We start from the raw sequence: 20,389 nt of genomic DNA on the forward strand, positions 1-20,389 counted from the left end.
TATATCACCCAGCTTTCTTATATTCCTCTAATGTGGCCAAATGTGACTTGTGGCCGAAGTAGCAAAATGGCTTCAGCACCAGATGATTAACGACTTTTCTATTTTAGGCTTGGTGTACACTCTGTGGCTATTAAGAGCATTAAAACATCTGGCAATATCTCTCAGTTTGCTTTGCTTTAAGATTAATTTGAGTTTTCTTGAACCAGACCAGCTGAGCTCATAAAAGTTTAAAAACAAGTCCGCCAGATCAGTGGAAATTTACAACTCTGTGTTTTGCAATCAGAGATGGGCTTGATTTGAACTTATCATTGAAGATAAAATCTGCTTCTTCTTTTCTCTCTATGACTCATCCCATCAAAACGTGTTTGTTGGGGGGAGGGGGGGTAACATTAGCGTAAAACTATCAGTGTGACTGGTCATGATGAAAACAAATGACCATGTCTTGTTAAATTGTTGCCTGTTTACTCATAATATGACCACCTGACCATAGTATGCATGAAACAAACACATAAACACTGGTGATAAGCCAAAGGCTTTTCTTCTCAAGCAGAAATGACTGAGTACTGCCCAGTATGTGGACAAACAGCTCATAAACATAACTTGCTGAAGTGGTCAATCCATCTTACATTTACAACAACCTATTGAAGTTTATTTCTGTGCAGCATTTTAGGTATTGACATACGACAACATTGTCCTAACAATCCCTGTTCACACAGACCCCCCCCAAAAAACGACTGAAATAGCTGTAATATGCATGCCAGGCCATTAGTGGCAATGTCACTTTGTAAAAAAGCAATTAAACACGCCTCAAGAGAAAAATGTCTTTTGAATAGCCTTTTCTGGTATATATGGGATACCGTAATTTATCGTGTGTAATGTGCATTTTTCTCCCAAAAATTTGTCAAGTCAACAGTGCGCATTATACATAGGTATAGGGGGAAATTAAAAAGCGTTCACATTTTATAAATGTTTGCCGCCATCTAGAGGTTATGAAAAAGCTGTACACTTTCATTCCAATGTCACCGCCATCTAGAGGTTAGGTGTTAGATAAATTGTAGAAGTTATCATTTATTTGCTTAGCTTGCATTAGTATAATGGACAATTTTAGATGTCTCGCCTTCAAAAAGAAGACTCAGCATCATCCGATGGAAGGGCGCCTGGACCAAGGACGTGATCGGATGTGGTCGGGTCGTGACAGGTGTTGGTTCAATATTATGTGTTGTGTCTTATTATTTAGAATACTATGTCTGGGAAAAACCCTCTTATTATCAAATATTATGTGTCATGTCTTATTGTTTAGAATACTATGTCTGGGAAAAATCCTCTTATTATCAAATATTTTGTGTTGTGTCTTATTGCTTAGAACATTATGATTTGTAAATCCCTTCTATTTCAAATAAATGCAGGAGCGAGGGGGGGGGGGATTGTTTAGCGCGTGTTGAGAGGCTGTGATCTGAACAATCTCCCATACGCCCTCCTCATGAGAAAAAGAAACCAGTGTCTTCATTCCTTTTGTGTCTATTTTTTATAATGTTGGGTAAGATAAATCCAACATTAAATTGGTCCTTCGAGCCGGATGTCAACACACCCGAGGATTCCAGTTTTGGAGCCGACTTCCAGTTAAGAGACCGTGGCCACGGCAAGTAAGACCCTTTACGGGACTGGTCTTCGTTCTCCTCAACTGGGATCTGAAGGTTGACGACAATCCACAGGATTGAAGACGAGTGGTGAGTTAAATTTAAAAAAATTTTTGGGGAAAAAAGGATTAAAGAGTGAGTGAATTGCGCGACGAAGAAGTCTGCGGCAGAACAAACCTTGTGTAATACTAGTCACTGGCAAGTGGTCAGATGGACGTCGGAGTCCGATAAATTCCGTGAGGACTGCGGGGTCCTGTACGTACTTAAATTCCGTATTTCTGTGTTTCTGTGTTTTCGTGTGTTTATAAAAATGTTATTAATATCGTGTGTATGTGTAAAAGTATGAATGTATAAGACGGGATTGTAAGTGACAACTGGGTTTGGAAGCAAAGGCAAGAATTCTCCGCCCCAATTAGGGTAGAAGCTTGAGAATTACCAAAACTCAGACATTTATTGTCACCCTGTCATTTTTGAATAAAGTCAGTATTTAGGTCACTCTAGGTGCAAATGAACTGACTTCCAAATTCACAAAAATGGGAATAAATAACAGTAAACCGGATCAAAAAATAGACCTAACGTGTAAAGATTGGAAATATGTTCAACTACAAAACCATTCCAAAATAGAACATTTAAACACGTGGATAACCAAATACGGTTTCGCTGGCCAGCTAAATTCGCAAAAAATAGTTCAACTTCAAAACGAAATAAAGTGTCGACACAAAAATGATATATCACAAATACAAAAAGATGGATTTGACGACTTACTCTTCTGGTTAAACATGGCGTCAAAAAGAGAAAAAGGAAGGGAGAATAAGAAACACTTAACAAATGAACAAAAAGAGCAGGAAGGTAGACATAAAAATATGTTGTTTCAAAGACAGGAAGATGACGAGACAGGACCAATAATAAGAATTAGCGAGAAAAAGATAATTGAAGAAAGTTGTAAAAAAAATAAGGTGTACACTTTCATTCTGATATGCCGCCACCTAGAGGTTATGAAAAAGGTGTAGCCTACACTTTCATTCCAATATGACAGGGGTACGTGTGACTGCATATACTGTATGTGCGGTTGTGCTCTTTAGTTTACATAGCCTGGCAGAATTTGTGAAATATTGTTGTTTTTTTGGTTTTTTTTTTAAACAACAACCATCATTCATTTCTTTATGGTTATGTTTTGTTTACTGGTAATGCTTTTCTGTAATGCTTGTCAGTTTAATTTGAATCCATTAAAACCAAATCAAATGCGTTTCGCCTAGCCCTTCATGTTTACTTCAAAGAATCGTACCCATCTTACAAATTCTGCCTGGGTAATCAAACATATGAGCACAACTGTGTGTTTTCTCATTTACTAAATAAAAGGCTGTGAATTTCAAAATAAGAGCAAGGAAATAAAAAAAAAAGTAATTCATGTTCAAATAAAGTGCTTAACTTAAGAATAATTCTTTGATAAAATACTTAATGTTTTGATTATATTGGTAGAAGCAAAATCATGCATTGTAAAAATGCATTATACATAGGTAGAAGAGTTTTCCAGAATTTTGAGGTGAACTTTGGGGTGCGCATTATACGCGAGAAATTACGGTAATTGAAAGAAGTATTTGGTAGGTAATGTGACTGAACTTCAGAAAATAGCACCAAGTACACATTACTGGAGGAGTGTTATGACACAAAAACACTTGCTACACAATGTGTTCTGCCTTTTGTGTTTTTAAGGTAAGCGTGCAAGCCAAGGCTTTACACTTCACACACATGCATGTCCTCTGTCAAAATGTCAATGCTGTACTTAAAAAAGAATAGAAAAACACTTTCCATTTATTGACCTCCAAGGCTCAATGCTGTACTTAAAAAAGAATAGAAAAACACTTTCCATTTATTGACCTCCAAGGCTCTGTGAAAGTATTTTCCTCCTTATTACTATACTCATTGTTGTAGCTTTGTCACTCTGCTTTATTTGCATAACTGCTGTTGTTTACTACTGACCACTTACATGCTTAAGGACTGCACCATTTGCACAATTGTCATTGTATCAGCCCATTTGCTCACCTTCTGCCAAAAAGCTTGCAGACTCTGGAAGCAAGTGTTGTACAGAAAGCACAAGCGAACAAAATCTGGAATGTATACAGCGAACAGAATGAGCAACATGGACCCAAGTGGTGAAACAAACCAGCTGTCTTCCTCGACAGTGGACACTCAAATAAGAGTTTATTATAGAATAAACTGTGCCGTATTGTGGAGCCATAAAGCAGAAACAACAAAATCATAAAGACCAATGTTGGGTTGCACCTCACTGTTATTGTATAAAAAGATATATCACCTGTGTTGGACAAAAACCTGCCAGACACATTGAATTGCTGTGAGGTGTAGTAGACGTCAAGTGCCGTGACTCAGGGATTACAAGCTAGCAATGCCTGGTAAAGAGACAAAGCGCTGACTACAAAGTACATGAAGATGGGTTGTGAAACCGACGGAGCCAGAGGAACACGAGGGAGAAAGTTGATTGAGTGGGTGGGTGTGTAAACCATTGGAAAAAGTATCAAAAGCTAGTTTAATTTTGCCTTCCACGGCACATACAGTGCTGTCAAACTGTTTTTGCCCCTTCCTGATTTTTTTGTCACACTTAAATGTTTCATCATCAAATTTGAATATTAGTCAAAGACAACAAGTGAAACCAAAATGCAGTTTGTAAATCCAAACCTACATGGCCCTGTGTGAAAAAGTGATTGCCCCCTAAACCTAATAATTGGTTGGGCCACCCTCAGCACCAAAAACTGCAATCAAGCGTTTGGGATAACTTGCAATGAGTCTCTTACAGGAGGAACTCCTTACTGTGGAGTAATTTTGGCCCACTAATCTTTGTAGAACTGTTGTAATTCAGCGACATTGGAGGGTTTTAGAGCATGAACAGCCTTTTTAAGGTCATGCCACAGCATCTCAATAGGATTCAGGTCAGGACTTTGACTAAGCCACTCCAAAGTCTTCATTTTGTTTTTCTTCAGCCATTCAGGTGGATATGCTGTTGTGTTTTCGATCATCGTCCTGCTACAGAACCCAAGTTCGTTGCAGCTTGAGGTAACGAACAGATGGCCAGATACTCTCCTTAAGGATTTTTTGGTAGGCAGCAGAATTCATGGTTCAATTTATTACAGTCTTCCAGGTCGTGAAACAGCAAAATAGTCCCAGACCATTACAATACCACCACCATATTTTACTGTTGGTATGATGGTCTTTTTCTGAAATGCGGTGTTACTTTTACACCAGACGTAATGGGATACACCCCTTCCAAAAGTTCAACTTTTGTCTAATCAGATCACAGAGTATTTTCCAAAAGTCTTGGGGATCATCAAGATGTCTTCTGGCAAAATTGAGACGAGCCTTAATGTTCTTTTTGTTCAGCAGTGGTTTTCGTCTTGCCATGCAAACCATTTTTGCCCAGTCTCATTCTTATGGTGGAGTCAGGAACACTGACCATAACAGAGGGAATGAATGAGGCCTGTAGTACTTTGGATGTTGTTGTGGGGCCTTTTGTGAGTCATTGCTGCGCTTTTTGGGTAATTTTGGTTGGCCGGCCACTCCTGGGACGGTTCACCACTGTTCAATGTTTTCACCATTTGTGGATAATGATGCTCACAGTGGTTCGCTGGAGTCCCAAAGCTTTAGAAATGGTTTTAGAACCTTTGCTACATTGATAGATCTCAATTACTTTCTTTCTCATTTGTTCCTGAATTTCTTTAGATCTCAGCATGATGTCTAGTTTTTGAGTATTTTTTGGTCTACTTCACTGTCAGGCAGGTCCTATTTAAGTGATTTCTTGATTGAGAACAGGTGTGGCAGGATCAGGCCTGGGTGTGGCTAGAGAAATTGAACTCAGGGATGATAAACCACAGTTATGTTTTGATACTGGGGGCATTCACTTTTTCCACACAGGGCCATGTAGGTTTGGATTTGTTTTCTCCCTTAATAATACAAACCATTTAAAAACTGCATTTTGTGATTACTAATGTGGTCTTTGACTAATATTTAAATTTGTTTGATGATGGCAAACTAAGTGTGACAAACATGCAAAAGCTAGATTTTTTAGCATATTGATAAGCACTCAGAATCATTGTAGTTGGCCACACCTTGCAAGATCTTTGGCTCTTTCAACCCCCGCAACCCCTTCCATTGGCTCACACCATATGCTTGCTATTTAGCAGACTGTTGGTGTAACACGCCTTGCTTTATGACTAAGTTTTATAAGCAATGATTAAATCTTGTAGTCATGAGAGAAACTTAAGATTGGGCAGACTCAGTGTAATGATTACATGTTTATACGGGCAATATGGCAGATGACAGGCTGAATAGGGACGCAATGAAGGAAATGCCAACTTGATGCCACAAAACAGCAACATTGAACTTTAAATAAAGGTGGGTCTTTGTGCAAACTACCGGTATTTTCCATTTATATTTGCATGAATACCTATTTTTAAACATAGTGGTCATGCACATCACAATGTAATGTACAGTAGTTGTTTCATATAATTTATAACCACATCTTACAAAACAAGGACAACTGAGTTTTTATTCTTTGTTGCCAGCTAGCAATGATGCCATCTCAACCTCTTAAAAAATTGCCATCATTTCTTGAGAAGTGGTTATAATTGGGCAAAACAGATACTAACATCTTGTAAAATATTATGAATGGTTGCAACATTAAGGCTACACGTTCACACTGCCGAACATGATGTCCAATTTGGATTTTTTTTAACGCTGTCCTTTTTATGTTGTCATTCACATTACAAAAACAAATGGGTCTTCTACTGTGGAAGGAATGAGCCCATGACGTCACACTCATGTGCACAAAACATAACCTCACATTGTGAATGCGCACAAACGTGAGGCGTTGTGTTCACGGAAATAAATACAGCCCCTCGTATCGGTCTCGTCGTGACGCATTTGTGGCAATTTCAAGGATTTTGTGCAACCGGAGCCAAGATTTTCAAATATTTATCAGTTCTAGAGCATCTTATTTTCACCATAGACTGTTTTCTGCTCCTTCATCTGCCATTGCTTTTGTAGCGTGTCTGATTTGTCAAACAATTGTGACGTTTGTTGCCTTTTAATGACTTATAGGTCAGATGAGCATGACTTACATGTCCACACTGCATTCACATCAGACATATCTACAAACGAAAGTCGCCTGGTTCGGATATGAAAAAATTGTTCTGTTGAAATTGACATGAAAAAATCTGATACTCTGGCAAAAAAATTGGAACCGACCTGCAGTGTGAACATAGCCTAAATTAGGAAAGTGTGTTGGTATATTTCCCTTTCAGAGCTTAACATTATCAATTGTGCACATACCTAGAGACAGCAATGAAAACAAAGAGTTAAAGTGTCCTTTACATCACTTCACCCTGCCCACTCAACTGACTGGCGTTACTGTCTGATTGACAAATTGATTGATTGTGGGTGACATGACATAAAGGGTACATACTGACCTATACTAAAAGGCTTTGATTCAGTGAACCATTATTTCCCACTTTGACAAACTAACATACGCGGTAATGAAGAAGAATAAGAGAAAGAAAAAAAAAAAAAAAAAAAAACACAGACTCGCTACCTTTAAATGGCTCAATTCATTGACGGACCACGTCAAAAGAAAACCTGATTGAACAAACGTTTGCACAGCTGTCAGGCGGGCCATGTAGCCGCCAACGTTGGCATAAATTACAAAGCACACGCTACAAAAAGTGCTGACACGACGACAACAAAGCAAAACTGAATCTTATGCAACACACTGGTCTGGCAAAACTCTCCTGGCCGTACCAAAGTGAGAAGCACCTCCTGGTTTTATGTTCATACGTCACAGCAGAAGAATCAGCCATCTTATGAAGGCTGAGTTCTCAAGACGAATGAGCGGGCACACCACTTATAACACACTGCGTTTTGATCAGATAAAATGTTTGCTGTCTGGACTCATTGCTCCTCTATTCCACCATGCATGTCGCATGATCAGTAGGAGCATTCCTTTCTGTCGCTAAACCCTGATGTTACTGCCTAACCAAGAGAGACCGACTGAACACTGGGATTGACAACTTTCTCCAATATTAGATTGGAGAATAACAGAAAATGAAGAAATCAAAGGCCTTCCATTTTAAAACATACCCTCCTTATCTTAACATAAATGACTACAGTGGAATCTCAGTCTGATTACCCCAAATGTATAATTTGCATGAAACTTCAGAGTTTGAACCGCAGTACACGAATGACACGTTTTCAGCTCAGTGAGCATTGAAAGCTAACATGGGCCAAATATGGCCCATCCACAGTGTCTGACCGGCCCTCACAGTGTTTATGCAAAAGACATTTACTCTACGTCGCCATTGTGTACAGTATATTTGAATCCAAAAGCTAGTTTATTTTTAGCCTTGCCGCGTGTCTTTTGACGTTGTACTGTAAATATATGAACGGCAATAAAGTTATTTAAAAGAAAAAAAAATGTCGGCAGTGTGTGACAGACAACACGTAATGCCTGGATCAGACTACGAGACAAATTTGGTCTTTCACAATAGCACTATGTCAGACTACTGCAATAAAATCTAGTATTATATTGCAGCCATTTGTTAAAATCATTTAAGTTATTTTTTTTTCTCATTAATGTACACACAGCATCCCATCTTGACAGAAAAAATGTAATTGTTGAAATTTTTGCTGATTTATTAAAAAAGAAAAACTTAAATATCACACAGGCATAAGTATTCAGACCCTTTGCTGTGACACTCATATTTAACTCAGGTGGTGTCCATTTCTTCTGATCATCCTTAAAATGGTTCTACACCTTCATTGGAGTCCAGCTGTGTTTGATTATACTGATTGGACTTGATTAGGAAAGCCACATAACTGTCTATATAAGACCTTACAGCTCACAGTGCATGTCAGAGCAAATGAGAATCATGAGGTCAAAGGAACTGCCTGAAGAGCTCAGAGACAGAATTGTTACAAGGCACAGATCTGGCCAAGGTTACAAAAAAAATAAAAAATTCTGATGGACTTAAGGTTCCAAAGAGCACAGTGGCCTCCATAATCCTGAAATGGAAGACGTTTGGGACGACCAGAACCGTTCCTAGAGCTGGCCGTCCGGTCACACTGAGCAATTGGGGGAGAAGAGCTTTGGTGAGAGAGGTAAAGAAGAACCCAAAGATCACTGTGGCTGAGCCCCAGAGATGTAGTCGGGAGATGGGAGAAAGTTCTAGAAAGTCAACCATCACTGCAGCCCTCCAACAGTCTGGGCTTTATGGCAGAGTGGCCCGACGGAAGAGTCTCCTCGGTGCAAGACACATGAAAGCCCCATGGAGTTTGGTTAAAAAAAATTAAAAAAATAAATAAACATCTGAAGGACTCCAAGATGGTGAGAAATAAGATTCTCTGGTCTGACGTGATCAAGATAGAAATTGTTGGCCTTAATTCTAAGTGGCATGTGTGGCGAAAACCAGACACTGCTCATCACCTGTCCAATACAGTCTCAACAGTGAAGCAAGGTGGTGGCAGCATCATGCTGTAGGGGTGTTTTTCAGCTGCAGGGACAGGGAGACTGGTTGCAATCGAAGAAAAGATGAATGCGGACAAGTACAGGGATATCCTGGACGAAAACCATCTCCAGAGTGCTCAGAACCTCAGACTGGGCCGAAGGTTCACCTTAAAAAAAAAAGACCATGACCATAAGTACACAGCTAAAATACCGAAGGAGAGGCTTCAGAACAACACCGTGACTGTTTTTGAATGGCCCACCCAGAGCCCTGTCTTAAACCCAATTGAGCATCTCTGGAGAGACTTGAAAATGGCTGCCCACCAATGTTCACCATCCAACCTGACAAAACTGGAGAGGATGCGCAAGGAGAAATGGCAGATGATCCCCAAATCCACGTGTGAAAAACATGTTGAATCATTCCCAAAAAGACTCATGGCTGTATTAGCTCAAAAGGGTGCTTCTACTAAATACTGAGCAAAGGGTCTGAATACTTATGGCTGTGTGATATTGCAGTTTTTCTTTTTTAATAAATCAGCAAAAATTTCAACAATTCCATTTTTTTCTGTCAATATGGGGTGCTGTGTATACATTAATGTGGCAAAAAAAATTACTTAAATGATTTTAGAAAATGTCTGTAATATATAAAGAGTAAAAAAATTAAGGGGGTCTGAAAACTTTCCGTACCCACTGTATATCATATCTACACTAGCAGTAGCTTAAAACACATTCGCTGCCATTGACGGCTCTAGAAGTCAAATATCCATGTTAACTGTGAAGGCTGGCGGTGAATGAGTTAAACAAGACCATATAATGCTTTATATACATACATTAAATTAATATGAAACACAAATGAGGGAAGCATGTTGTTATGTTCCACAGAAGGGTAGGTACCGTTGATGGCAAAGACGAAAAGTGTGATGGTTAATATAGAACCAGAACTGGAACTTGCATATGTTTTTGTCCTGGCTGCTCAGTACAATATGGCAGAAATCGATTAACATAAAATGTACACGACAAAATGAGTTGTTTTGTCTTTAGACATTCATCCTAAATGCAGTCATGCACCATGAAATATTTACTGTTTTTAACTTTCAATATAGTGAAGCTTTTTCTTAACCATGTGAAAGAATGAAGAGACCTTAGCATAACTCCCTATGGATGAGGAGTCGTATTTATTAATGGATTCTATGACAATGAACGTATGAAGTTTAAGGATGTTAAAATGTGACTTAAAACATTGCATACAGTTAATGAAGTTTTTTGTGATGGTAACAGTTTGACCTTTAAATTGATTAATTTAATGTAAGTTCTTTCTATAGGAAATATGAACAAATTGGAAGTGTACCAGAGCACATTGTGTTAGACCTCAGAGGTTCCAATGTAAAGCCCTTCAAAATCTGTGCTGGGTTATACTCCAACTTTGCTTCACAAGGAATTGATGACATGAACACTCAATGGAGGAGTAAAAACTCATTGGAATGTTGGCCTTCATTGGACACACCTTTGATCCTGACACTTTTTGAGTTACCTCCCCTGGAGAGAGCTCAGCAACCTTGGCTAAACTGAAACTTCACACTTGTCAAATTAAGGAATAAAAATATATTGCAGCATGGTGGCCTATAAACCACTTTAGCCCATTAGCGATATGGATATGCACCTTGTGGTTGCAGGTGTTCTGGGAAACCAGGTGGCCACAGAACAAGTCCCTTTCAGCCATCCAAAAAGTGCATTTGTTAAGTTAATACCGCCACCAATGACGTTTTGTTTTAAAACTGTTAAAATGAGCTTTGAAATTATGTCCAGAGGACAGGGAAGCCTCTATCAGGCTATTTTCTACTTTAGCTTCTAAAATTTTGGCCTTTAGGTCTCGATCATATCATGACGTTTTTACCGTTTGTTTGTACACCTTAGTTTAAACTCAAGTATATGTCCACAAGGGGATGCAGTAATGTCAAGTACGGAGTACTCGGAAGCTTCGTCTTGACTGCAGCCAACTTTTGGCATGAATATTTTTTTTCAAGAGAAGATTGTGCTGGATTTTGTCATCGGCACTGCAATGAAAACTTGTGAGATGGGACTGTGTGTTTCTGTTCTCTACACAGGTCTTGACAATGAGATGACAGTTAACGTGGTAAGTCAGGCGCAACTTTTCATGATACACACAAACAAATGCTGCTTTTAAGAACAGCACCTGAGCTGCAAAAGCACACAGAGTTAAAAGCTGCAGATAAGTGAAAATAATCCAATGACGTAAAAATAAACACGCACAAAATGAGTGAAACCCACAAAACTTGAAACCCAGCTGACAACAGTTCTGGCGTTCCCCTGGATGAGCTCTGGATTGCCCCTGGAGTAAGCCAAGAGTTCCAGGCAGGAGGGTCAGTAGCGAGGCAAATCTCAACACTGCAGATTCATCACCTCAGCCTGACTCAAAATGTCAAGAGAAGGGGGCTACAAAAAAAGGAGGGAGGAGGGGGCTCAGGACCAGGGAGTTGGTGATGGAGGGGATGGTTGAGCCTCCCTTGCTGACAGCAGCCTTGGCGGGGTCAAGGATGAGAGTTTAGATGGAAGATAAACATGGAGGAAAGATTGGGATCAAAGCGAGCGTGAACACAACACATGAACATGGAAAAGAAGTTAGTGACTAAGGATACAAAATTCAATTCATTCTTGTGTACAAATGAACGAGCTAACTTTTTTTTCTCACGGCTTCAGGTCTCTTTCGGATCACAGCATGATTCATTCAGTCATAAAGCACAAGCACGCAGCCCAGTTTATGATTGCATCACGATCAAAGCCGCAGGCGTGCTTGCATTTTTTTCTCAAGCGTTGTCCCACATTGAGCAACAGTGGCACCGAAATATGAACGTCATGTTCCTGCTCCTGAGCGGCGCGCTAAACGATTACCGACCGCACAACACACACACACACACACACACACACACACACACACACACACACACACACACACACACACACACACACACACACACACACAAAACTTGAACAGCTACTCACCGTCCATTTTTTCAGCCTTTATGATTGTCAACGTCGGCTTCATATCGACAGCTGCCGTCATGATCATCAGAGCAGTGTGCTGCGTTTGATCGAGCCGCTCCGAACACTCAATATTGGGGAGGGAAGCTGGAGTCTCTTTCCTAAGTCGCTACAACTCAACCAAAATTCTGGTTTCTGTCACTTCCCGACTTGGCTTTCTTTCCCTCTATGCCTCTCCCGGCACTCAGTCTGCCCACACTCCTCTTTTTCCTCGTTCTTTCTCACACACTCACTCCTTCCGCTCTGTCGTCCCTGGCGAGGGGCGTTGCATTGACACGGCGACCGCAGCTCAGATGGGCGGTGGGGGGCGGGACGACGAGGAGGAGGGTGGAGCGGCGTGCCGGTTGATTCACAATTCAATTACGAGCGCACCACACGCACGCGCACACACAAACACGCGCACACAAAAGAACACTGTGTGTGAGTGTACACAAATGATTCCTCTTCTTGAACTATTTTCATACTTTTTAAATTATTTTTTTTGTAGACCGAATTGGGATTTTAAACAAGAAAATAATACTGTAAGTGGAAGAATGGCACTCATCAACTTTATTTATCATGAGTGTACTTATAAGTAGGGTTTGGCCTTTCAAGGTATCAAGTACTCGTGAAGGTTGACGATACTAGATACTTGAGGCAAAAAAATGTGACATGTTGTAAGTCTTCCTGCCTAGTAGTTGGCGATGCACTGCGATGACACATCAACGAATCATCATGTACAGTATGTTAGAAAGAAAGTTCTTTGTTCACAATTATATGGCACTGTGTTATGTGAAATTGTATGTATCAATACTACTAGTGGTATCGGTATGCTGTTTCGGTATCGGTGAGTAATCAAGAGTGAATACTCGGTTTGGAAAAAAAAGTGGTGTCGAGCATCCCTACTTATAGGGATAGATGCAAATTTCTTTCATTATAATTAGTTAAAACCGCATTATTTCTTTACTGAATTTGTTGGGAGAAATCCAATGGTGACATGACAGAACCATAGTTGTGTCTGCCTTTAAGTCAGACATGTGGCAACCATTTCTCACCAACATTTTTCAGTGGTTCTTTACTGTATGAAGACAATACTGTAATTCACACAGAGGAGGGTAGAGTAGCCAAAACTTGTACTAAAGTAAGAGTACTGTTACTTTCGAATAATATGACTCAAGTAAAAATAAAAAGAAGTCATCCAAATATTTACTTGAGTAAGAGTAAGAAAGTACTCAATGAAAAAAACTACTCAAGTAAAGAGTCATTTGTGGGTAACGTCTGATTATTTTGTTTTTAAATCAGAGCATGAACATCACATAAAATTTAAAAATAATATATGAGAGTCGACACACACTTGCCACCATTTAAATGTTTAACTGTCCAAAAACCAACAACACATGCATTGGGCCTTACAGAAAAATTGTTTGTTTTATTCTCTTCAATGACTTCATAAAGAAGCTGTTTGCTTAACAGACTGAGTGATTTTGTGTGTGTGTGTGTGTGTGTGTGTGTGCATGTGCTAATTTTGCCACATCCACTGCCAAAACAACAGCAAAAACTTTTGTAACTTAAGTTGTATTCTCAAGTTAGAAGTGGGCTGAAATGTCCAAGTTTCGGCAGTCACAATTGAAGAGCTGCATGACAAAGCTGTCGTTTTTTGGTCTGTTTTGATTTGGCACATTTTGATTGGCTCACGAAGGCTACGTGCCCAGTCATGTGACAGCCTTGTGTCGTCTGATTGGTGAATTAGAGTCAAAAACAAGTCGAAGATGGAGTCTAAAAATAGACGCGCACATGCAAGAATGAATAAATAAAAGTAGCAAATGGCATGTTGATCATTGTAACGGAGTAAAAGTATCAATCCTTCTTCACATAAATACTCAAGTAAAAGTAAAAAGTACAGTGCATTTAAAGTAAAAAAGTACAGTGCATTTAAAGTACTCTGACAAGTACAGTTCATCGAAAATGTTACTTGAGTAAATGTAACGGAGTAAATGTAGCGCTCTGAATTCACATCTAATGTAAGTGCATAGTAAGCAAAAAGTATATTACATCAAATTGCATACATACAAAGAGGGAAGTTCGTTTAAAAAAAAAAAAAACACTAGTAAATATAATTCTTGACCAATATATTTTCTGTTATTATAAGCCAAATAGCATTGGCTAGTAGTTTGTATACCGTACTTATCAATATAAAAGTTACCCTAAGTAATTACTGTAAACATATACAACATGTAGAGTTTAAAAGGGCTACACAAACAGTACACTGTAGCGCCCTTCAATCAACATTTTTGTACGGACAGAAATTACATTTCCAGACAATGACTGTGCAAACATGATAGCAAGCATCTGCATCATCACTTCTTTGATAGGACAACATTTTACATTACTAAGTCCACCACTATGATGTATGATTAACATCGAATGATTGTAAATTATGAAATATGGGATCCTGCGATTGGCTGGCAACCAGTTCAGGGTGTACCCCGCCTCCTGCCCGATGATAGCTGGGAATATGGGATTTTAATGTGAGCCTCTACCGGAGGGATACCGTATTATATGTGTTTTAGCTATTTACCCTCAGGACTTTGGAGATCTTCAAAAAGTTGAGATGTACTTATGTTCAAAGAAGGTGCTAAATTGAATCAGCCTGTGTCCTCATTATATGTCTTGAAGCCTCATAAACACTGAACCTCTTCACCTTGTAGCAATGAATGAGAAAAAGCATATTTCACTTCAACAAACAAATGGGGAGATTTTAAATCCTTAGATACAGTCCATTGTTCATGGGATCGAAACTGAGGACATTTTCAAATACATGACAAGTACAGTGTAAGAGTACAGCGTAAACTACTGACAGAAATAACAAGAAACGTGACTGCTGCATGGTCTTACAAACAGATTAGTCATATTAATATTGAGAGTAATCAAAGTAGGGCCTCGCTGACCATGAATAATCAATCAAAATCAGTTTGCGGCAGACAACGATTTATGTTCACAATTCTCAGGTTTTTTTGGTGGGGTACTTTCCTTATCGACTATAATCAAGAACAAAGACCATGCCTGCATGCCTGGAAAACAAAATCTAGTCTTTTTCTATGCCACAGAAGAAGAACAAAAAATAAATAAAAGAGAGTGGTCTGAGCTCACCACGAGTATTAAGAAACACCGTTCATGGCAATTGAAAGATTATAAAATACTGCAGTAATTCTCTTCTTTGCTGTGAGAAAAAGACTGTCTCCAGAAACACTGGAGGTATTGTAAGAGCATATTCATACTTTCCCCTGAAATAAAAGCCTCTGTTCCAATCAACCCTCACCACGAACAACCTTGTTTGTACTTCGTCTTAAGGCGTATGAACATCGATAGGACATTGTAAGCAATGCATGTGTGTATTTCTAAATGGGATGATGTGAATGGAGGCAGAGGAGCCGAGGATATTGATCACTTATGGATTTTCAAACCAGCGCTACTTCACCGGTTCCATTAGCAGGCCTGGGTCAGGTTTCACTGCCCTGATAGGAGCCGCGTTTGGGAAGAGTGCTGGTGGGTTCTGTGGCAAGGGGATGTGTCTCACAAGGGGGGTGAAGAGAGGGAGAATGGACTGAGGGAGGGTGGGATACAATTCCTTCTACTTCATCTTAGTCAGCCTCTCTGAGTGGACATCTTTGTTTTCTGTTAATGAACTCCCTCTTATCTGTTTTTAAAAGTACATTTGTGCCTTGCGGTGGCAATTAGAGTTTTTACAGTGCTGCTGACTAATACCTGGGCTGGTTCGGCTCAAAACTAGCCTGGCTCTATTTTTCTTCCTTGTTTATATCTTATATTTATAGCAGAATATTTAAAAAAAAAAAAAAAGACACAAATGAAGGGTCTGGCATCAAAGGGTAGATCTTGGATCAGTTTGGTATGACACACAGTCAAAAGTTCTGAAGTGTGTCAGAATAAAAGTATAGTATTGCTTTTTGGTCCACGTTTTTACAGTACTGTTGCCATTGATAAGTTACTGTGTGGTCTGGAGCTAAAAACATTGAAAGTCTGTTGACTGGGTGACATGAAATGAAAGAACTGAGAACGGGACATACCAAAGAATATTTCTGTTTCTGGTTTTGTAATAAACAAAATTCCAAATATGTCTCTCTTCCTTGCTAAATTTATTGGTGTATTGCAGTGTGTCGTGTTACTATGATGTCACGTTACTTTTATACAGTAAGGCGTGTTTCGACCAAGTAATGCAGTTCAGTACAGATTATATCTGTAAACCTGATCGGGCTTGCCTACACACCCAACCGCGGGTATGTAGGCAAGCCTGTGTTAATGCTTTGACATTATAGCATACTGTACCAGTGAGACAGCACATAATTAGGCAATTAAATCGAGACAATAAACAAAACAGAGTACAGTACTGTGTGTTTAATTTTTGTTTTCTTCCCCATTTAGTTAAATACATTGTGTACAGAAGCGTGCCATGAAGACTGGCACCCAGGGAATGGATAAATAGACACCCATACCATACTGAACTGAACCTAATCCCACGATTTGGATGAAACAGGGCTTTGGATGAAACCAAAACTCCGCAATGGAAACACAGTGCTTGGACATTTCTAACCATACTATGAGGAGCATAACAGAACTATACTGCTTGGCTGTTTTACAAAATGGTCAATGATGAGTTTCTGTCCACCTTGTTTTTTTGTTTTTTTTAATGGAAAGAATGTTGAACATTGCCTTATCTGGGTAAATAAAGGTTAAATAAATAAATAAATACATTCCTTGATCAAAAAGATGGCCATGAAATCTTAACTTCAAACATTCAGCGTCATTGTCAGCTGTGGCAACAATGTCAAATATGGTACTGCACAGTCGGAAAACAACCATTGTTGGAAGATGAAGTGTCATTTCCTGCTTTGACAAAGGGATTGCAAATTGATGTACACTATAAATAACCTGAAAAGTGCACTGGGTACATTTGAGGACTGAAAGTCTGGGAGCATGTTATGATTTCTTCACCTGCTTACGGCACTTGCTATGGTTTTGACAGGTACAGCTAGCTGATGTAGCGGTTTCTCTGGAACATCTGCGTCTCCTGCACGTCTATAATCTTCAAATGGTGCACCTGCTCCTTTTACCAGCCTTTACTGAAAGGTTATTCAGTTTGTGGCAATGCATACAGAAACGGAATGTTTTCCCGTCGGTGCCAGAAGAATCCTGTCTGCCTGACTTGGGTTGTTTATTTCAAGTAGAGACGCCCTATGCATGTTTTTGTCTGCATTCATACGTATCAAATGTGATGCGATGGCTCAGATCAAATAAAAATCAATGCGTAGAACGTGACTGACAATGCGCGCTCTGTGTGAATAGACGTTTAGCGTGCAATCAATCAGTCACTCATTCTCAGGCAGCTCAACGCCGGCACAGATGGGAGATGGACACGCGAACACGCACGCAGGGCGCAGACAGTGAAACAGTAAAACAGTAGGATCTTTGTGGCTTCTGTCTAGTGGGTCTGTGGCAGCTCTATCAGTGGTGCATGCCGTCTGAAGGTGCCACAGGCTTGATGCCCCCCCTGCTGAGATCTAAGGCTTAGCTGGCTGACTCACATCATTATTTAAAGTGGGTTTATTTGCGTGTGCGTGTGTGACTTTCCAATGGTGTTTGATGCGTTCCTGTGCCTCAACATTCCACAGTCTACTCAGTTTGCGTGTGTGTGCAGTGTAAGTGCACTGGGAAAGTAGAAGAGCCCCCCTGAATAAAGGCTTTTCTGAACAATTAGCCTCGCTAAAAAGGACATCTCTCCCTCCATTAGCGGCACCACGTGCCCCCCATCACTCCATTGTGCAGATAATGCAATTATCCCCACCCCCCTCTGAGTCTTTTTGCCTCCCAGACCTCCCTCTCGCCGTCTTGCCCTCCCTCTCTCTCCACCCAGCCCATATTATTGCCAACATGCTCTCTGATAAAGCTCGTCTGGAGCAGCGGAGGGGAAAATGCATCAGTCTGCGGCTCTAATTTGGTTCACATTGAATGAATGAAGGTTGCACATTGGAGGGAGTAGACACTCAAGAGGGAAACAGCAACGGCAGCTTTATTTAACAGTCCTTCCATAAATCATCACGCCACCAAAAACTACCTTTTGATCATGCTCTCCTTTGAACAGCAATAGCACTTTTCCAATGTGTTATTTAATTTTGCACGGCAAACATTGCCTGTCTAAATATAAGAACTAGATATTTGTTTTGAGAGGTTTCAGACAAGAAAATTAGACAAGTGAAATTATCTGCCAGTGCAATAAAAGGCATATTCTCCTGTGTGCTTAAGTCAGAAAAGCAGCTCCGAACTTTTCTAACATTCTGCCGTCTACTTAATTCTGTCATTTGTGCATCTTCTCGCCATTTACGCACTCTGGGTGGAGTAACCCTGAAGTGTGGGCATTCCCTTTTATATCTGGCCCAGCGTGCATTCTGCCAAAGACTTAAGCATGTTTCCTCATCTGCACTCTAAAGGCTGTAAGTCTAGTACCCCGGGAAGGTGAAATATTATATTGCATGTTTTGAATTCATCTGGAATTCAGCTGCATCACTGGCTGGGCAACAGGCATTACAGAGCTGCTAAGTCGCCAGGTTGCCCTTAGCAAATTGAAGAACATGACAGGAAGGCGAATTGTTTACCACACAACCAACATTCAGGGTTTTATGAAATAAAATGCACACAAACTGTATCAAGCTTGCTCGACGTAAGCTAAGGCATACACTGGAGTGTCTGCCCATATTGTTATGATCATGACAACAAGGGCATGACAAATCTAAATGAACCGCAATATTTAGCTTGATTTAGTACAGCTATTTTCATAGAGTTCTGCAAAGCATGCTGAGTAGTAAAGGGCTTCACCATTGCTTCAATAGCGCATATTTAAACTATTTATTAATTTCCAATATAACATACAACACGTAATCTCACTTATTTTAGATTTTTTTCAATTCCACTTTAATGTTGCCCTTGTATTTGTTGGTTGTTTGGATATTATTAATATGATTTAACAATGTCATTATTGCTGCTGTGATTGCTAATAAAAAAGGTGAATTGAAACTTGAATTGGTGTCAACAGGTGAATCCAAACTTGAATTGGTGTCATTTATACTTTTCTTGAATCGAGAAGTTGTACAAGTGGTCTTACTCTTAAAATAATAAGAAAAAAAAAGTCTTGTCCTTTAGCTGGGACCTCATGCCAAGCATAGCTTTTGGCTCATTACAAGTAATTTTGGTTTAATATTAGCTGTAATATCCATCCATCCATTCATTTTCTGAGCCGCTTCTCCTCACAAGGGTCGCGGGCGTGCTGGAGCCTATCCCAGCTGTCATCGGGCAGGAGGCGGGGTACACCTTCAACTGGTTGCCAGCCAATCGCAGGGCACATACAAACAAACAAACAACCATTCGCATTCACACTCCAATTAATGCATGTTTTTGGGATGTGGGAGGAAACCGGAGTGCCCGCAGAAAAGCTGTAATATCTAATTGAGAAAAAGTTTGATATTTTTACTTACAACAAGATTACTTGTTTAATTCATTCAAAACTTGCTCATCAAGATTAGCTTTCTTTGTAGGCTAACAAAAGGAAAACATTTCTAGAAACAAGTCTTTTTCACCTTCTAAGAAATGCTTTTTTTTGCTGTGTGAGCTCAATTGTTTTTTGTTTTTTTTCCAAACACTTATTTGTTCACAAATGTATTAGACCAGGTAGACAACTGGCAAGAAGCACTTGACAAAATTCTCAACAGTTCTCATTTTAATGCAGCATATGATTATACTCAATTCATTAATTAGTTGCATGATATATTTTTCTCATAATATTATGACTTTATCACCATATTCATGTAACAATCCTATTTAATTCTTGTAAAATTATGGCTTTTTTTCTTGTGAGCGCGTGAGTATTTCACGTAAATTATGACTTTATGTTCATGTAATGATTTTTTTTCTAGTAAATTTCTGACTTTATTCTCATACTAGTAATACTTTGTCTTGTGAAATCATGACTTTATCCTCAAAAAATTACTTTTTTTCTAACTCTATTCTCTACTCGAATTCTAACTTTTCTCTCATACAATTGTTGTATACCTTTTTCATAAAATCTTGACTTTGTCCTCATAAAATTATGACTTTTTCTTGCAATATTATGATTTAACTATTGTAAAATAACACATTTATC

The 20,389-nt window shown here is 39.4% G+C and overlaps 1 protein-coding gene across 1 annotated transcript in view; it reads right to left on the reverse strand.

The window, feature by feature from the left end:
- ets1 (v-ets avian erythroblastosis virus E26 oncogene homolog 1) overlaps nt 1–12,477 on the reverse strand; it is a 34,653-nt gene extending 22,176 nt beyond the window's left edge. Inside the window, exon 1 of the mRNA XM_061782305.1 lies at nt 12,163–12,477. Within this exon, the coding sequence (XP_061638289.1) occupies nt 12,163–12,229 (67 nt within the window). The 5' untranslated portion in view covers nt 12,230–12,477. The remainder of the gene's footprint in view (nt 1–12,162) is intronic.
- Nucleotides 12,478–20,389: the final 7,912 nt, after the last annotated feature.

Source organism: Phyllopteryx taeniolatus, chromosome 8 (assembly GCF_024500385.1).
Source record: "Phyllopteryx taeniolatus isolate TA_2022b chromosome 8, UOR_Ptae_1.2, whole genome shotgun sequence".
Taxonomy (NCBI): domain Eukaryota; kingdom Metazoa; phylum Chordata; class Actinopteri; order Syngnathiformes; family Syngnathidae; genus Phyllopteryx; species Phyllopteryx taeniolatus.